The sequence below is a fragment of the Micropterus dolomieu genome, linkage group LG14, assembly GCF_021292245.1.
Source record: "Micropterus dolomieu isolate WLL.071019.BEF.003 ecotype Adirondacks linkage group LG14, ASM2129224v1, whole genome shotgun sequence".
In the NCBI taxonomy this organism is placed as follows: Eukaryota; Metazoa; Chordata; class Actinopteri; order Centrarchiformes; family Centrarchidae; genus Micropterus; species Micropterus dolomieu.
The window spans coordinates 2527981-2548594 of NC_060163.1; the positions used below are offsets into that span (position 1 = coordinate 2527981).

The window sequence follows — 20614 nt, forward strand, 5'->3', positions numbered from 1 at the left end:
CCACAAACCTTACATCCACGCATTCGGGGGATCGAGCAGAATCTCGTGGTATAGGCCACACCCATTTCCACCTAGACTTTTTTTCGCTACATCGCGAAAACTGAAAAATCTATTTTAATTAACTCCTCCGAAGTCCAATCAACACCAAACTTGGCAGGGGTAATCTCTGGACCAAGCTGATGAAAGTTTGTAGAGGAAGTTTTGATCTGACAAAAAATGTTAAAAAACGCTACTAACAAGAAATTATGTCATATCTTCGCTTTGGAATGGCCGATCGACACCAAATTTGGAGCATTATTGTGGGACGCCCCTCCGAGGGCCTGTTCAAAATTTGGTGCAACTCGCCCCTAGGTGGCGCTATTGAATCCCAAAAAATTGTTCCTCTATAACCACAAGTCACATTGACATGAAACCAGAACCGAATTGTTCAGCATGGTCCCCTTACTACAGGCACCAATGTTCACCCAAATATGCCCATAGGTGGCGCTGTTTGCAGATTAAAGACGTCAAAAAATTGATACCACATTTGGGTCAATTGTTCCCCATGAGGCCCTGATGACACCTGAAAACTTTGGTGCACTTCGGGCAAAAGGTGGCGCTATAATCGAAGCTCACCCCATTCATTTCAATGGGATTTTCAACCAAAGGACATTTTGCCGGATAACTACGGCTCACTACATTGCACATTCATAAACCTTACGTCTACGTGTTTGGGGGATGCTGCCGAGGACACGCCTCTGTGCAATGACGTTTTCATTTCGCGAAAACTCGAAAACCTCACTTCATGAGGTTTTGCATCTCACTTCTACAAGATCTTTGTTGGGAGTTACACATGTGTAGTTCCTAGTTCAGGACTACTAGCCAATCAGAAGCAGAGTAGGGCAGGTCATGAAAAGCCAGTAAACACGGCTTTGGTTCAACTGTACATCTTCCCCTTACCAGCTTGGCAACATGGACTGGAGCAAGAGTTTCAGAGTGGTGATTTATTAATCTGTAACAAAAGTATTTTTCATCCAAAAGTTTTAACTGAGCTCTGTCTCTACATCACAGTAACAACTTTATGTCCACTGACTGCCTGGAGGGCAGCTGGTGTTTGGATGTGACAGGAGAGGCAGCAGACATATGTCTTGTGCACCTCAGTGTTTTTTTTCCACCGGTGTTTTTGAGGGCGTGCCTGACTAGCCACTAGGCGAGCATTATGACGCGTGTTACCACGTGACGTAACATGGTAACGAAAAAAAGGCTGGACTACAAAGAAGCTGTTTTCAGGCAGTTCAGAGCAGAGTTTTCTGTGGGAGATGGGAACTCCCTTTGGGCTGGACTTTGGGCTTTTTCACTTTGCAAACCTATTACATGCAAAAGGTATATAACTCAATAAAGGAGAGGGAAAAAGCCAAAAAGCATAATACCACCTCTTTAAAGCTTCTTTTTCAATCTCTGTTCTTTTTTGTCAGTTTCTCAGCTATCTCTCTGTGGCTGTTAGCATGTGCCAGATTTTCTGTCCCTTTCATGTCCTATGTCCTGTGCACGAGCACAAATGACACCTGTTGCCGATTGGCCACTTTGATTGGTTCCCATTTACAGAGCCACAGCTGCGTACAAACGCTGGATTTTTCTCAGCACACACACAGAATGAATCTTGACGTAATATTCACTGAATCAGAATCAGCTTTATTGCCAGGTATGTGTACGAGGAATTTGACTCTGGATTGTACATTGCTCACAATGTGCTTACTCATACAAAAATACAAAATCAATAACAAAAATAAAATAAAATCAGACACAGACTTCAGTGTAGACAAATATACACACTATGAACAAAAACAATATAGACATATTGACAAATAGTGCAGTGAGCAGAGTGCAAAGGATGCAAGAGTATGTAGATGTCGGAGGTGGATGTGATACACAGGTACATATACATGCATACATGTACACACGTGCAATGAAGCATAGTGCAAAGGATGCTGGAATAAATAAGTATTTTGTGCAGGAGTAATGACTTGAGGTAGGTGGCGGTACAGTATCTACAATATGACAATATAACAGTATGAACAGCACTGAAATAGAGAATGGTGAACAAATAATAAGTGTTAGCCAGTAAACAGGTGGCTGATTAGAGGCAGAGTTACTGGGTTATTGCACAAGAATTGTTCCTGACACTGTGAGTCAGAAATCAGCTGTTCATCAGAATGATGGCTTGTGGGAAGAAATTGTTCCCGAGTCTGTTGGTTTTGGCGTACAGTGCTCTGTAGCGACTACCAGAGGGGAGAAGCTGGAATAGGTTGTATCCGGGGGTGAGATGGATCTGCAGTGATGTTTCCTGCCCGTTTCATGACTCTGGAAATGTATAAGTCCTGAATGGAGGGCAGGTTGGCACTGATGATCTTTTCTGCAGTCCTGACTGTCCGTTGTAGTCTGCTCCTGTCCTTTATGGTGGCAGATCCAAACCAGACAGTGATGGACGTGCAGAGGACAGACTGACCATTGTGTCGTCAGTAAACCTCAGGAGTTTGACAGATGGGTCTCCTGAGGTGCAGTCGTTGGTGTAGAGGGAGAAGAGCAGGGGGGAGAGCACACACCCCTGGGGGGCACCAGTGCTAATAGTCCGGGTGCTGGATGTGATGTTCCCTGGCCTCACCTGTTAACTCCTGTCAGTCAAGAAGTTGGTGATCCACTGACAGGTGGAGGCTGGCACAGTGAGCTGGGTCAGTTTGGTGATGAAGATGTCCGGGATGATGGTGCTGAATGCCAAGCTGAAGTCCACGAACAGGATCCTTGCATATGTCCCTGGAGAGTCGAGGTGTTGCAGGATGTAATGCAGTTCCAAGTTGACAGCATCATCCACTGACCTGTTAGCCCTGTAGGCAAACTGCAGGGGGTCCAGCAGGGGGCCTGTAATGTCCTTCAGGTGGGCCAACACCAGTCTTTCAAAGGACTTCATGACTACAGATGTCAGGGCGACGGGCCTGTAGACATTTAGTCCAGAGAGGGTTTTTTGGGGACCGGGATGATTGTGGAGCGTTTGAAGCAGGCGGGAACTTCACACAGCTCCAGTGATTTGTAGAAGATCTGTGTGAAGATGGGGGCCAGCTGGTCTGCACAGATTTTCAGACAGGATGGAGACACACCGTCGTAGGCCAGGAGCCTTCCTGATCTTCTGCCTTTGGAAGAGGTGGTGCACATCCTCTTCACAGATCTTGAGTGCAGGTGATGGGTCAGAGAGAGGGGGGTGGCAGTGTGTCAGAGGGGGAAGATGACTGTTTGAAGATGGTGTTGGAGCGGGGGAGAGGTGTGACTGTGGGCTTTTCAAACCTACAATAAAAGTCATTCAGCTCGTCTGCCAGTTGTTGAGTACCAGCAGTTTGGGGGATGGTCTCCTGTAGTTGGTGAGTGTCCGCAGGCCTCTCAACACAGATGCAGGATCGTTGGCTGCAAAGCTGTTATTTAGCTTTTCAGCGTAGCATTGCTTTGCTGCTTTAACCTCCTTAGACAGTGTGTTCCTGGCCTGGTTATACAGGACTCTGTCCCCACTTCTGAAGGCCTCCTCCTTGGTCTGACGAAGCTGCCTGAATTTCGCTGTGAACCAGAGTTTTTGGTTGTTGTATGTGCGGAAGGTTTTAGTCTGCAGCCTCAAAAACACTCCAGTCAGTGCAGTCAAAGCAGGACTGTAACTCCAGCTTTGACTCGTTGGTCCATCTTTTCACACTCTTTACAACAGGTTTAGCAGATTTCAGTTTTTGCCTGTATGTTGGGAGAAGATGAACCAGACAGTGATCACAGAGTCCTAAGGCTGCACGGGGAACAGAGCGATAGGCGTCCTTTAATGTAGTGTAGCAGTGGTCCAGTGTGTTAGTGTCCCTGGTGGGACACTTAATATGCTGTCTGTACTTTGGGAGTTCGTGGCTGAGGTTTGCTCTGTTAAAGTACCCAAGAACAATGAGCAGGGAGTCTGGGTGTTTTTTCTCCACGTTATCTGGTCGGCCAGGTGTAGTAACGCCTCACTAACACAGGCCTGAGGTGGAATGTAGACGGCCACCAGAACAAACGAGGAAAAGTCCTGCGGTGAATAAAAAGGTTTACAGTTTATAAATAATGTCTCTAAGTGAGGGCTGCATGATTTGTCCAACACTGTGACATCTGTGCACCAACCTTTGTTTATATAGTCCGCCTCCCCTAGTTTTTCCCGTGAGCTCCCTTTCGCGATCCGCACGGATGAGATTAAATCCCGGTAAGTGAAGTGCGCTGTCCGGGATTTGCTCGGTGAGCCAGGACTCGGTGAAACAGAGGGCAGCAGATCTGCAGAAGTCCGAGTTAGTTCTGTTGAGGAGCAGCAGTTCGTCCATTTTGGTGACTAGAGAGCGGACATTTGCCAGGTGAATTGAAGGGAGGGCAGTGCGAAAACCCCGCTGTCTCAGTTTAACCAGTGCACCTGCTCGTTTTCCCCTGCGACGTTTCCGGAGGATCGCAAACAGAGCTGCCACTCCTCCAACTAATAACTCCGGGAAAGTTCCGGGTTCGTTAAGGAGCAGTGGAATAATATGAGCAGTTGAAAGTCCAATATTTAAGAGCTCTTCTGTGGTAAATGTTACCAGAGAGGGACGGCAGAAACGTTAATAAACAAAAACACAAAAAGCACTATGGAGCGTAATCCAGAGGCTGCCGTCTGCGGCGCCATCTTGTCAAGGAAGTAAGGAATGTGACAAAAAGTATATTGGATTAGCGGTTATCAGAATCACATACCACACCTCTAAAGTGTGCTAATCTGATAAGCCAGCTGCTGTAGTGTTGGGATGTAGTGCAAACCTATACTAAATATACTTTTCACTTTACATTCAGTAATTCAATGCCTTAATCAGTGTAAAATGATTTGACCAACTTTTAATACAGATGGATAATTGCACAAGCAATTATTTTTGTGCAATCATCTCACCACATGTTTATTTAGGGTTGGAGAGGATACAGAACAGCAATACAAAAAGATGCCCTGTACAAGTGTTGCCAGTGCACCGCTACCCTGTCGTGACAGTTTTAACAGAGAGCAAACTTTCTTTCTCGTTGATCATTGAGGCAGAAGCTACAATCAGATGGAGGTGAGCAACCTAAAAACCTAGCAGAATTTAATGCCAGGGTGAAGATGGGCAAGGGTTCAACGAAGCTAATGTGGAAGGAGATAGCTGCCAAGCTGGTTGACCACATTAAACTGAGTTTAGAGCCTGATAGAGTAGTCCAAAAATGGGCAACCCTAGAGGAAGCGTACAAAAAGGTAAAAGACAATAACCTTAATACAGGCATGTGGGCAATGTAATGGGAGGTATTCCCATCAGTACAGAGAGAGAAAAATGACTCATGCAGTGTATCACCTTAAATCTTTATTTCTAGTGCGGACAACACACAGTGATTATATTGGTACTCTCTTTGTCTTACAAGGTGTCACTTTATTTCTTTACACTGTTGAGAAAATCTACAATAGAAGTGGGAAATAAAAAATGGCACATTAAAAATGGTTTTACGTTTGGACAGCATCCTTGTGTCATTTCAACAGGTTTGACCGGTGATTCCTGCCCCCGCCCTGGAAAGACACTTACTGCTGTCACAACACTGGGACACAAAGACACACCACATGTACAGAGTCATCAACGTCAGGCTGAGGGTTGGTGTCGTTTGATGATCACACCTACGCCCACATCAAACTGGAATATGCTGACCTATAAGTGAACATCTGTGTTTAACCTACAATATAACATAGTGATAGGACTCATCCTTCTTTAACATAACACTAGTTCCAGTATGAAGGCCTGATTATGGCCTAAAAGTAGAATAAAATGTAAGGATGAGTTTATCTGAGTGATAAAAAAATACTTATGCACTTTCACTTGTTCCAAATGTGCTGCTAAATACCACGAACCTGAGAGGTGTTTCATAAAGAAGGCTCAGAAAAGCAGGGCTTACTTTAAAAAAACTAGTTTGAGTGATCCTAGCAAGTTGAACCCGGATTATGCTTGAAAAATACTTCTCTCACTTGTTCTTTACAGAACTGCTACTCTATGGCATTATATTTGTGTCTTGTTTCAGAATGCATGATGGGTTCTGAGCACAGAAAAATATTTTTGTTTGGTGAATTATATTTGCAAGTGGGGAAGGGTTTGAAAGTAGGGAACTTGGCAAATGAGTTACATTGAGCAAGAGAGGTTATTATTATGCTTTCATGTGGATAATAGCACAGAATTTAATCCAAATTAAATAATTGTTCACATGGTTTTCCTTTCTGCACAAAATATAATTCTGTACATGTGAAACATATTTTTCTGTGCTAAATACACCCCACTATGTGGCCTCAAAATTGGGACACAAATAGAATTCTATACATATCACAGTCTTCATGCCAAATTCAAGCCAACTTGAATCATCGTTAATTGAGGCCATTAGATGGGTTAAAAAGCTAAATTGACCTTAAATTAAGATAATTTTATTAAACTTTTATTGCCAAGGCCAGCTTTATTTCCGAGAGTTAGATGAGATGATTATTATCACTCTCATGTCTGTGCCTTAAGTATGGAGGTGGAGCTAGGAGAAGATTAGCTTAGTTTAGCATAAAGACCAAAAATAAGGGGAAACAGCTGGCTTGGCTTTGTCCGAAGTCCAAAAACACACCTACCAACACCTCTAAAGTTCACTAATTATCACACTATGTCTCGTTTGTTTCAAACAAAAATGTAAAAATGACGATTTGTGGTTTTAGAATAAGTCACAGACTAATCCTTTATGCTAAGTTAGGCTAACCACCTTCTGGTGGCTAAGCTCTTTACTTAACCCACATCTACAAGGTTGATATATATCTTTTCATGTCACTCTCAATCAGAAAGTAAAAAAATTATTATAATAGTATTTCTAGAGAAGACTATGCTACTCTGGAGGGCTAGTTTCCATGGTAACTTAAGTCAGACTTATATAAACCTGCTTCCTGAAACAGCCTGATTTATATTAAAGGAAACATGGCTTAACTGTTAATGTTGCGTTATGAAACACCTGTCTGGAGAAAACATATGGAAGTTTCTGGAACAACTCGAAAGGTTGCTGATGATCTTCTAAAACCTGAGTTCAAGTTTGTATGATGCTACAAACTTTATGATCTCTCAAAACTCACTGAGAATGAGTTGTGTGTAGTTTCTCACAGTGAAAGCTGGCACATAATTTTGGCACTATACAATGATTGTGCTTTGTAGCACATTGCACTTTTTTAAAATTATTTTCTCACTAAGTGAGTGTTATAGTAAATTCTAGTGCAATATTTGACAGACAACAGTCTGTTTGACTCTATATGGCAGCATACACAAAGTCCATAGAAAATCTTCATAGTCTTCATAAATTATCAAATTCTGCAAGGGTTGATCCATAATAAATATATTTATAGCACATAAAACACCACATCTGTATGTACTTACTCATGCACTGTTGCACACATAAAAAACACACATGCTCACACTGATTCAGAAGTGTTTTCATGTAACCACTCATATCTAAAATCACATTGTGTCTAGCGATGCCATTACAAATGTACTAACATTAACACATTTTGATCTGATTAATCCAGTTATTTAAAGATGTAATCAGTGATATTGTACTGCCTCTTTGAAAAACACTGTATATCAACAGGGGTTTGCAGATGTTCATGATGATGAATGCCATTGATCAATCTAATTCCTCCTCAAGTTTTCTAAACATAACCCATAAACTACTCATAATGCACTCTGCACATGAGTTTCTCCAAAACCCCAGTGAACACAGGGCCTGAAGCAAATGCAATGGCAGAAGTAGATGTTTTTACAGGTCCACTCTGTTCCTTGCAACCTCAAAATATATTTAGTCTAATCTAATGATATGTATTTCTGCTCTCGACAATGGCTGCTCATTAAATTTTGGTGCAACATGCTGTTGCCGGAGTTGCTGTATTTCTCTGTATTGAGGTCTGTTTTGGGTCGATTGCATATTGGATCTGGTTCAGACCTCCAAAATTATACCCAAGTGAATATTTGTGCAGCATTTGAAAGATGAATAGAGTTTCAGATTCTCCCAATTGCTTACTAATGAGCTTATAGGCGTTTGTGATCTTTAGAGAATATATTTACTTTGATTTATTTTGATTTTTTATCTTTTTTCTGAATACATTAAATGTCAAAGTATTGCCTGTGACTGGGAAACACTGAGTCAGCCAACAGGTGTTAAGCTTGAAATTTAAATTTATTTTATTTATACAGTGCCAGTTCATATTGATTGACATATGCTCATATAGAGTAGGTCTAGACCATACTTTTTGTAATGATGTAAATAAAAATGTTGTTTAATAATTCCAGCTCCTTGGTCAAGGGCAATGATAGGAATATGCAGTAGATATTTACAGGTCCATGTGGTTCTTAGTAACTGAGACCCTGGGACCCTGAGCAGGCACGTGCAGGGTACTCTGGAGCACACACAGTGTACTCAGCCTAACCAAACTGGGTAGGGTACAGTTTTATTATGAAAGGTATCAGGTCCATATATCAATATGTCTAATTCCCAAAGGGATCCAAGCAGACTTGCTATCAGCTCTATCCTAGACACAATCTTTGGGTTAATTCAGATCGGATCTGACCGTCCTCGTGTAAATAATGCACACTGAGTTTGGGTACATCTGTTTGGGATCAGGTCCAAGGTTTTGAATCTATTAGGACCTCTAGGCAGCAGTATTCCTTTTAGATGACCTGCATGTCTTTGGTTATGTGGGAGGAATGTGGAGCAACTGACACAAACACAGGGAGAGCACTCAAACTATACACAAAAAAACCCCAACTGGAAGTTGATGGGGTCAGGATCTCAGGATCTTCTTGCTGTGACCTGTTTACTACTGAGCCACTGTGCCCTTAAAAGAGCCATCCAATACTGCAATGCAACTTTGAACTGCATGGAGAAGACTAATATTTAAACATTTATTAAGCCTTTCTTGCATTTGATTATTCCTTGAAAAAAAAAACTGATTAGCAATTCACTTAAAGATAACTGTCATAAAGGGCTCTGAAATATCTTTGAGATACGAGGCCTCAACCTGTGGTTTAATGGCAAAGCTGAAGGCATTAAGACCCCAACACAGAGTAGGTGTTACAGTTACAGGGATGCTGAAAGTACAAGTATAAGAAAACTATACTGTTGTTTCATTTTTCCAAGGGCCAGTCCTTATGTTTCCTATGGCATCTGAGCCGAACAGGCCATCTTCCTGCAGGCTCCTGTTTCGGCCGATGGTACCTCGCCGGCTGACAGTGCCATGCTGCCGAGGCAGAGTATTTCTTGGGAAACCTTTCTGCTCATCCTCTATGCAGAGATTATCCTTTTTTTTGTCTGTTGCCTTTGACATGCAGTTGTATGTGTCGGGATCTTGCTGATATTGCAAGCTGAAGGGATCGGGTTTCTCACAGCAGCTTGTAGTGGAAGAGTGCCCAGCTGAGCTATACATGTGCCACTGGCAGGTGTGGACCCCGTGAGAAGGCTGGAGGAGGCTATGACAGGAAGTAATGCTGTCATGCATGTTGTGTGCGTGGCTGTGGCAGGAAGTCAATGAGTCTTGTACACTGTGGCAGGAGGTCTGGCGTTGCAAGCTCTGGCAGGAAGCTACCTGCTTATCCAAGTGAGGGCTGGGACAGGGAAGCTGGAGATCTGGGTGTGGGCTGTTGGAAACCAGTGGCGAGCCTTCAAGGTGTTGCACAGCATGAGGGCTGTCGAGGTGGGAGCTATGCACACTCCCATCCATACTGGTGGAAGTCATGTGAGAACGGTAGTCCTGGAGGCATGGGCGTGGGCGGTTGAAGGAGCGTGACTTTGTTCTGTTATTAAGGCAGCTCTGTAGAGGCAGAGCAGGACGAGGGATCTCATCAGAAAGCGACAGTGGACGTGGTGAGGGCAGTGGCTCAGTGAGAGGTGTGGTAACGGCCACATAGCATGGGCCCGTGTGATTGGGTGTGAGGCTCTGCTGAGGTGGGCTCATTTTGTGGTAAGAACTCTGCACAAGGTGAGGAGAGAGTAGCGGCTGCTTGCTTGAGCATGGGGAGCTCAATTGGCAGTGTGGCTGATGGAGCTCCTGCCTCTGACTTTGTCCGTCCCCATTCTCTTCCTTTGTCTTGGACTTGGAAGGGCAACAAGCCCACCAGCGGTGCCATACATCATCACGTTTGGCACAGTGCTGGATAAGAAGGAAGAGTCCTAGAGTGACACAAAAAGCCCCATACAGGCAGCTGAATATCATATCCAAGAAGTGTCCCAGTGATACTGCCAACGCTCCTAAAGCCCAGGTAGCCACGAACAGAAAAAGGGTGAAGGCTGTGGCCCGGAGCTGAGATTTAAATGAGTGCTCATTGGCCAGCACTGACACACCTGTTGCAAATGGCAGACAGTCCCCAGCAGACCCAGGAGCTCCTCCGGCGTCGATGTGGCAGTGATGGTTTGATTCACTGGACGATAACTGCTGCTGCTCTTCACTCAGAACACGCAGCTCGTACTTCCTCTCTGGGTGGCGTTTAAGTTGGATGTAGGTGCACAAGAAGTACACAGACATGACTAAGACCAGAAGACTAATAGGGGCATAGAAACCTCCCAGGCTTGGTTCCCATGCCATCCAGCAACTGAAAAAAATACAAATATTTATTTTATTAACAATTTAACAATTCGTGAAAACATGATTTTTTCAGAGATAATAAGTACTTACTACAATGCGTCATCCCTGCTACCATAGTTATCCATACCACATGCTGCTGTAACTCCAACAATAATGAGAGGGATTCCATCGCTTACAAGATAAAATCTGCAAAAAAAGTGAAAATTATAAAGTATACTGTAAATACTGGCTTGAGGATTTGCAGGTGAAGCAGAGAAAAAAGAAAATGAATCAAACTAAACTGATCTCTACAATTTGTTGTTTTAGTCTTACATACACGCTGAAACAGTTTCTTGAAAACCACAAACTCATTTTTGCCACACTAGTGGTGTGGCTCAAGGTACAGCAATGTTGGTTAGTCTATCGGCCGGTTCCGGATGAAAATTTCTATCCCAATTTCTATTTCTATAATTTGTTGAAACTGTCGAATGGATTGCCACGACATGTGATACTGTTATCCAGTGCCAGATGATGAATCCTTGTGACTTTGTGATCCTCTTTTCATTTTCCGCCATTGACTTTTTTGTTTTTTTGTGAACTGTTCATCTTTAGGATGGATTGCCATGAAAGTTGGTTCAGGTATTCCATGCTCCCCTCATGAATTGTAACAGCGTTGGTGATCCTCCAATTTGTTCTTAAGTCTATGACCGAATACCTGAAAAGCTAATGACATTCCTATCAGCCCCAGCTGTACTGTGTTTGGTGTTAATTAGCAAAGTTAGCATGCTAACCACCAAAGATAATACATATAACATACATCCAACAGAGCCGGGTGAACAATATACCTGCTAATTTGCAGTGTGTTAACATTTTCATTCAGAGAATAATTGCCATGCTAACTTAAGTATTTAGTCCAAAGCACTGCTGTGAATTAATGAGTGTGTGTTTAATCAGGACATTGCTCAGCCCCGGTGTCCACATAAACACCTACTTACAATATTACAGTGTACCTGAGAATCGTTGGTTTGGTGCGTGTCTGGGCCGTCCCATTCTTGTCTTTTGCCCGAAGTGGGTCTTTGGACACATCTTTACAGATATTTCTAGCAGTAAATGTCAGCCACAGCATGGTAGACAAAGAAGCATAGTGGAGTACGATGCCAACCTAACACAGATAAAGATGTAAACAAAGATTAATAAAAGCAATATTGTGCTTTATCCAAATTAGCATGTGCATTTATAAGTGTAGTAATCACCATAGCACAAATTGCACTCCATCCTATTATGTTTGCATCATGCTGCTAACTGAATAGTCACACTGTTATGTTGAGTGGACTGAATACATGACACCGAGAATCATTGTGGTGCTTTGTTTTATTCAGTTCTTTTTGCACTAGTGCACTGTACTACACCCATATTGGTGGTCCCTATGGTCCATCCAGAAATGTCTCAACAGAACTGGATGAATTATAATAAATGTGTGGTACAGCCACTCCTGTTCCCCACAGGATGATTTGTATAGGGCTTTTTTGTATAATTTTGCTGTTCCTTAGATTTTTGTCTAGCACTGCCATCGGGACATAAGTTATTTTTGGTTTATGGCCAAATACCTGCAAAACTAATATTCTCAGTCCTCAGCTTGACTTTGTGTTAATCACTAATTTCTGTTTACCACCTCCAGAAAACATTATTGTTCAAAAAATGCCAGCAAACACGTTAAGATATTTTGACTTGTCATAGTAGGAAAAGGACAGGTGGCACTAATAACATTAATGACGGCAATCTTCTATTCAAGTGTCCAAATAAGAGTGTGACAGTGAGCCAGCATTCACAATGCCAGGACCCTGAAACTGAAGCAGTTTCATTCTGAATTCTGAATTCTGGGCATGGACATCGTTAGGCCTATTTTAGGGGGGCTGAAGCTACCCTAAAATGGTCCCTAAGCCCCCCCAAAATACTAAGAAAAGTAATTATTGGATTTAGATTTTTTTTTTTATAGTGCAGGCATGTACTCAACAAGAGAAGCATGAATATTGATAAATACTAATAATACAAATATAATTTCTATTTATTGGTTGTTTCCTCTGCTTCACAATTTAAATCCCTAGTGTGGTCGGGCACTAGGACCTTGACGAAGGCTGCATTTCATCACTTCTCTGCTGAGCTGCTGAGCAACATTACTACACACCGACAAACACACACACACACACCGACACACACACATGCACACACACACACGCGCACACACACACAAATGAATGGTGAAGGAAGATTGATTCAGCGTAGTGAATGATACAGAATGAAAATGACAGTTGTTGGTAATGACTGTTCCAGTCCTACATTGTAGTTCTGTGACTCCTGTATGGCAGCTTTGCATGATTCAAAGTTCAAAAAAATGTCTTATAACATAATATAAAGCCCACTGTCTTCTGATTGGCCAAGACCTGAAGCAGGCTGTTGTTGTCGCTGAGCGGTACAGACGGGCTGAGCGTTGCAGTGCCGTTGCTGTGTGAAGCAAATGACCATATATGGAATACCGGCTCCGTCTAGCTCCGTATGTCTAGGAGCCCTTGGTAGGAAAAAACTGTTGAAAACAGAGCGTTCAGAACAGGAGGAATTCTGAGGTTTTTGCTCACAGGGATTTCTTTTAAATACTTTAACCTCATTATTTGAAGCTTTGGCCATGTTTAACATGAACGTGTTTTGTTGGCGGGTCTAGGCATCAAGGCATACAAGCCAAACTACAGAGGAAAATCACACTCTGATTGAAAAAGTGCAGTAGCCTAACAGTAGTTAGTGTAATTTGATTTGATGATTTTGCAAGCGCTAGTTATGCATACCCTGGTGCATACGCTCCCCCTATCTTTCAATCCTTGTGACATCCCTGATTCGGGGAATAACTTACTCAAAGACTGCTAGAATTAGACCATATTTACTTTTCAAATAGGCATTATCTGCTTGGCTGCTCTGTTTTCTGTGTTGGATCAAAATCACTTGTTTGAATTGTGTGCTGTTCTTAGTAGATTTTAATCTGATTGCAGACTGTTCTTGTGGTGTCAGTTGTTCAGTAATTAGGTCAATAGTTTATATCGAATTTTATCTGAGTTTAGTTTTGACTTTGGGGACAGAAAGCAGACCGACCCCAGATGGCCTGAGAGGTCAGGACGGTTCATAGTGTAGCAGAAGATCAGAAATGTTTTTTGTCCCTAAACCATTCAGCGCTTTATAAACCAACAGTAATATTTTAGGTCAATAGTTTATATCGAATTTTATCTGAGTTTAGTTTTGACTTTGGGGACAGAAAGCAGTCCGGCCCCAGATGGCCTGAGAGGTCAGGACGGTTCATAGTGTAGCAGAAGATCAGAAATGTTTTTTGTCCCTAAACCATTCAGCGCTTTATAAACCAACAGTAATATTTTAGGTCAATAGTTTATATCGAATTTTATCTGAGTTTAGTTTTGACTTTGGGGACAGAAAGCAGTCCGGCCCCAGATGGCCTGAGAGGTCAGGACGGTTCATAGTGTAGCAGAAGATCAGAAATGTTTTTTGTCCCTAAACCATTCAGCGCTTTATAAACCAACAGTAATATTTTAGGTCAATAGTTTATATCGAATTTTATCTGAGTTTAGTTTTGACTTTGGGGACAGAAAGCAGTCCGGCCCCAGATGGCCTGAGAGGTCAGGACGGTTCATAGTGTAGCAGAAGATCAGAAATGTTTTTTGTCCCTAAACCATTCAGCGCTTTATAAACCAACAGTAATATTTTAAAATCAATTATTTGACAGACAGGAAGCCAGTGTAAAGACCTCAGAACTGGAGTGATATGATCCACTCTTTTAGTATTTGTGAGGACTCCAGCAGCAGCGTTCTGAATCAGCTACAGCTGATTTTTTAGCGAGCCCTGTAAAGACACAGTTTCAGTAGTCGAATCAACTGAAGATAAATGCATGGATAACTTTTTCCAGGTCTGCTGAGACATAAGTCCTTTAATTCTTGATATATTCTTCAGGTGATAGTAGGCCGACTTTGGGTGATTCCCAAGTCTCTTAATTGCATCCAAGTTTGCCTCACCTGCGTCTTTTCCTTCCTACTCTTAGGAGAGAAGGAACAAGAAAATATGTTTTTAGAGACATGAGACGTTCTTCCCTTCAAAGAGTCACATAAAGCGTTGTCCATTTCTGATGACGGCGGCAGCTGATCACAGCTGATCAAAGCTGTCAATCAGCGTTAACAGCTGGAGAGACTTTGATGGAGTTTGTGTTCGCACACATGAGCACTGTGCACAAGTCTCACAGTTATCACTCTAGAGCAACATGTTTTCTCTCTGTAGCTTTTACCTGTTAAACACCTGCACACCTGTATTCTGTATTTATACAGTGTCCTGTTCAGAAGCACAGGATCATTTTCTGTTGGCATGTTGCTTAAATTATTATTACTATTTCATCAGATGCAGTTGGTGAGATCGGCTGGATGTGCAGGCCTTTTTCAGGGTCTTAAGTGCAGTTTAGTGACTTGTTTAGTCCAACTCTTTGGTCATTTACTACGTGTTATTGTTGTCTATTTGGACTAAACACTCAGGAATGATCAGCCTCATGTGACTGAATGAAAATGACAAACGATGCAAAAAGTTTTTCTTGCTGACACTCTGCAACTCTCTCGGACTTGAATTGTCTCCATAATAAAAGTTAATGGGGGAAATAACAGAAAACAGAAACCTTTCTTAGAAATGAAGAAAGTTGTGTGTGGCGTTTGTTGTTCAGACCTACAGATACACAGATTTTAACAAGATGGTGAATCATAAAACAAATCATATAGGCCTATAAAACTTGGCAGTGATACACTTTGAGTTTAATCTGTTATACTGCCTGAAACTGCAGCGATGTCTTGATGTGTGTTGGATGTATCAGATCAGTCCGATTCAGCTGCAGCGTCCAGTCAATATAACGACTATCCAATAAGGGGGCGTGTCGTTCAATAAAAGACTTCCGCGAAGGCTGCATGCACTCGTGTATCCTAGCTCATAGCTCCTCAGAGATCGCTCCTCACTCCTCGGAGCGGCTGTTGGAATTCAGGTCTGAGTCCATGCCTACACCATGATCACTTGTGGTTTTTAACATTCAAGTTGAGCACTGACTTTTAATAGTTCTTCCTTTGCTCCAAAAACAGTTACTTCAGTTTTATGTTAATTTAATAGAAGAAAATTGTGTGATCTGCACATTTATGGTAACATATTTTGTTGTTTTTCAGTGGCCAGTGGAAGCATGTAGATGATAAACAAAGGAGGCCCCAGAATGAAGCCTAGGGGAACTCCAAAGGTCATTTTTGTCAGCTCAGATGTGTAATTACCTTTACAAAGTTGTCCCTGTTCTTTATGTAGAATTCAAACCAGATTTTATTTGGACACATGTCCTGTATCTGGTATGGAGGCACTGACGGCTGTCTTCTTTTTTAAATTTTGTCAATGAAAAAGGATACAAATTAATTGCACGCCCTGATAGATAGAAGTTCAGAGGCTACTGACACAGGAGGGTTGGTTAGCCTGTCAAGAGTAGCAAACAAGGGTTGTGCAATATTATTGTTTCTGCTGATGATGCCAGAACAGAAGGACCACCTTGCATTTCTCAGCTCTAGCCTAAATTATAAATAGAAAGACTGTTTAGATTATTAACCTGGATATTTGTTTTTAACCACCTGCATCCAGCTTATTGACACTCTTTTATTTTCTATTCATACCAGCGTGACATTTCTCCATGGAGATCTTTTCTTACCAGAGACCACCATCACAGTAGTGGGTGCAGCAGCACAGCAGTGGCATCAACAACAATGGTAATTTCAGAATTGAAAGTATCTATAAGCTCACTGACTGAGACACAAGGGAAGGTGGATGTGGAGGAGAGACTGAATAAATATTTCACTGATGTTTCTGTGATTACCTTAGGGTGACCAGACGTCCCTGTTTTCCTGGTTTGGTGGCCTGCCCCGTCTGGAGCTGCCCCTGGAAATGTCCCTGTTTTTAACTGTGTGTTAATCATAGACTGTATAAGGTGTTAACAGACCTGAAATTAGATTTTACATGGCCAGAAAGACTGGACAGCAGAGCAGACAGGTGTCGTGCTGACAAGTGATCGTCCGCCGAAAACTGATTGCCATCTATGGCAGTGCGCGCAGTATGTTAAAGCTGTATCGCCCAATCTCTTTATGAATACAGCTGCTTTTATCGGGATCGAACTGACATAACGTGCAAATAAACATCACTTTACGTACATGGTAATAGCAATGTATGTTGTTTGTGATTATTTACCATTCCTTTTAACAGAATAATCACAATTGTGGCAAGATAAGTGTTTGCAGTTTATAGCGTAATCAGGCCTGACATTTAAATGATTATAGACAATAGTAGAAGCCTGTTGTTGCGGATGAATTATATTTTTGGTAGGCCTATGTCTAATATCCTTGTTTATATTTGGAAAACAGACTGTAGCCTATAATTAACATGATTTACTGGTGAGTTATATATAAAATTAAGACATGATCTCTTTTGCAATTATCCTTATGACTCTACATTATTTAACTTGTGTACCGACCAATCCAGTCCTTTGTACCCATTAAAATATCTTTAAATGGCCAATGCAACCCGTAACGTGCAGAATTCCACTTGCCAGAAAGTGATTGCAGCTTCTACTTATTGACTGTTTCTGCCTCAAAATGGCTTGATTTCATTCAGAAGAGTTATATTTGACAGATTATGAAACCGATATGGTCCCCCTTTTTTATTTCATAAATAATAACATTATATTTTTAATAACATACTGACCACCAAACCAAAAATGTCCCCGGTTTTCATTTCAGAAATCACTCTCAAAGAAAAAACAGGAATGATCAGAGAAAGCAGCATCTATCACCACAACCATGGAAATGTTCAGACCGTTGGAGATGATTAAGTTCACAGTGTGCTTCTTGTTGTGTGTGGGCTCCGTCACATGCTGAGTCAGTCCATACTTATCAAGAACACAACACAGTTCTTTATTCCCTCTGTCCAGGTCCTGTGAACATCACCGACAATAACTACTCAGTCAAAGTCAAAACAGATTTTAGACAGCAGTTTGCCAAATATCGGGGGCCTGTAGAGTGTGTTTTCAGCCAGCTAGTTTCTAGTCTGTTAGCATTCAGTCAGCTAAGTATGCTAGCAGTGTACCCCAGTTTGTTAATATACAGTTTGATATATTTCAGTCAGCTAGCTTCCATTTTGTGAACTTTCACACAGCTAGTATCCAGCTACCACCTCAGCCAGCTAACCCTAAGCATGCCACCAGCATGCTAGTTAGGAACCCCTACCTGCTAGCCACCAGCCTGACTCCCAGCCTGCTAGCAACCCACCGGTACTCCAGTTGGCTAGCTTGGATCCCGCCATTTTCCTGCCTGATCCTGCCTGATCCTGCCGTGGAGTAATCTTTTACAGGGCTCTCAAGCCTCGCATTCACCGTGAGACACGCATTTCAGCCAGTTCACATGCTCACAAGCCACACCTTGTATTTCTCATGCTGTGAAGTAAGTTAAGAGATAACGCCTCAAAGTTGTCCCACTATATTCAATTAATGGACGATGATTTTTGTGCCGAGTTCATAGCTTGTCCTGTCGCCTACTAAATTCCAGAGGCGTTTAGCTGATAAGAAATTTAAATGTATAGTTTCCGGGTAAATTCTGTGATCCCGCTACAAGCACGTTCGTTACTAGGCAACATGAATGTGCGTGCACACAAGGAGTGGAAGTTGGAAGCGCAAGACCCGATGAATGCAGTAACTAGTTTTCTTTTAGCATGTTGATTTTACGATTCCTGGACAAAATCACTTGCTTGTGATCAAAGATAGTGAAAGCAGCTGATGTTGGGGAGTACAGCCAATTTCATGCTAAATTAATATTAGTGCAGTCAAAAACTTTCCAAACTCTTTGCAACCAGAAGCGTTGGCTTTTTTAGCCAGTGTTGAGCAAAGTAACTTGGACCTATTCAGATCCTTTAAAATACCCTGCAAGTACTGCATTGAAAAGTTAAGTAAAAGTATGTAAGAAGGCTATAAGCAGGAAAATGTAGAAGTAGCCAATTAAAAATAAAAGTAGCCTACTCAAAGCAGATTATTTTTATTATGTATTAATCAGCTGATTATTTTCTCCATTAATCGATTGTAAGAAATTCTGAAAATAGTGAGAAATGTTGTCACAGTTACCCAGGGCCCTAATGAGACCTTCACAATGCTTGTTTTGTCAGTTCAAACCTTAAAATGATTGAAAATACATTAAAATAATCAAAAGTAAAAGCAGCAAATCCTCACGTTTGTGAAGCTGGAACCATGAAATGTTTTACATGAAAATTTACTAATACCAAAACAGTTGCCAATTAAATTTCTGTCAATTAGCCTAACTGATGTAGTTCTACTAGCTGGACTTCTATAAACTGTTAAGTAATTTAATTTATATCAACACATCGTATTTTTTAAACTTCACACATTTTGTGTGTAAAAAGCTTATTTTTTAATGTAAATAGTAACTAAAGTTCTAACTAAAATTCATCGGCGTAGGAAAAGGTCGTAACATATATGGGGGCTCGTCCGGGATCTCCTTCTAGAGGAATCCCAATTGGCATTAATCGGTTCTTGGTAACAGTTGAGTGACTAGCTTGACGGTAACGAGGTACAGCTTGCCTGATTCAGGGAATCATGGCCGCTGCAAGTTTTGAGATTGAGGCCTTTCTAAAACAGCCCTCAGTAGAGAAATTTGAGCTGTGTCGGAAAGACGAGTTGCTCCAGTTAGCAGCCCACTTTAGCATCTCGGTTCCCAAAACCATTCTTAAAAAGGAGTTGAAGCCTATGCTATGGTTAGCATTAGTTGAGAGGGGGATACTTGTAGTGCCAGAACCGCCCGCGAAAGAGCCCAGGTGCTGGTTCAGCTTCCAAAGGGGAGGTCACGCCTACCCCTGACAATGCCACGGACGTACCGGACTCAGACAAAGTAGGTGAAAGGCCGGCAACGCCGTTCACGCTGCCCAGGTTTGATCCGTCCTCTGCCAGCAGTGCTCGATTGCTAGGAGAAGCGCGGCTCAAGGTACGCCTTGCCCGTCTCCAGTATGAAGCACAGGACAGAGAACGTCAGAGGCAACTCCAACTCGAAGTGAGGAGAATGGAGATTGAGGCTGACCAGGTGGTGAGACTGCGGAAGTTGGAGCTAGAAAGCGCCAACGCAGCTATGGCTGGTGGGGCTGCGGGTTCTGGTGGTACAACCTCTCTCCCCTACTCATCCAAATTGGACTCGGTAAGTCCCGGATTTGATGTCGGCAAAAATATTGCTTTGGTGCCGTTGTTCCGAGAGGCTGAAGTGGACTCTTACTTCCAAGTTTTTGAACGAATAGCTTTAGCATTAAAATGGCCGCTTGAGGTTTGGTCGTTGTTGTTGCAGTGTAAGTTACAGGGAAAAGCTCAGGAGGCTATAGCTGCTCTTTCTATAGAGGACAGTGCAGACTATGAAACAGTTAAGTCAGCAATTTTGCGAATTTATGAGTTAGTGCCCGAAGCTTACAGACAAAAGTTTCGGTCACATAAGAAGCCGGCTACGCAAAGTTACACAGAGTTTGCCCGAGAGAAAACAATTCTCTTTGATCGGTGGCTTGCGTCATCTAATGTAGCTGAGTTCAGTTCACTTAGAGAACTTTGTTTAATAGAGGAGCTTAAACGCTGCCTACCCGAACGCATAGTGATGTACTTAAATGAACAAAAGGTGTTAACATTATTTGCTGCAGCTACATTAGCAGATGAGTATATGCTGATTCACAAACCAGCGTTTCCTCAGGTTGTAGACAGTGCCCGTCGCGTAAACCTACCTCGGACTAATCCTCCTAGGAATCCAAGTCCGAAGGAAGAAGAGCGTCAGTGTTATTACTGTCATAAGAGGGGACATGTTATTGCGGATTGTGTGATTTTGAAACGCAAAGACCGGTCGTCTTCGCATG

The 20614-nt window shown here is 42.2% G+C and overlaps 1 protein-coding gene across 4 annotated transcripts in view; it reads right to left on the reverse strand.

Moving 5' to 3' along the window:
* Positions 1–9058: 9058 nt before the first annotated feature.
* adgra1a (adhesion G protein-coupled receptor A1a) overlaps positions 9059–20614 on the reverse strand; it is a 27881-nt gene continuing 16325 nt past the window's right edge. The window contains exons 4-7 of one of the 4 annotated variants that reach the window (XM_046069146.1): positions 11632–11783; positions 10733–10828; positions 10402–10649; positions 9059–10230 (exon numbers count right to left, since the gene is read on the reverse strand). In XM_046069146.1, coding sequence (XP_045925102.1) covers positions 9176–10230; positions 10402–10649; positions 10733–10828; positions 11632–11783 — 1551 coding nt within the window. In that variant the 3' untranslated portion in view covers positions 9059–9175. Of the gene's footprint in view, positions 10650–10732; positions 10829–10958; positions 11134–11631; positions 11784–17952; positions 18025–20614 lie in introns of those variants that run through there. The other 3 variants (XM_046069147.1, XM_046069145.1, XM_046069148.1) reach the window with 3 other exon arrangements.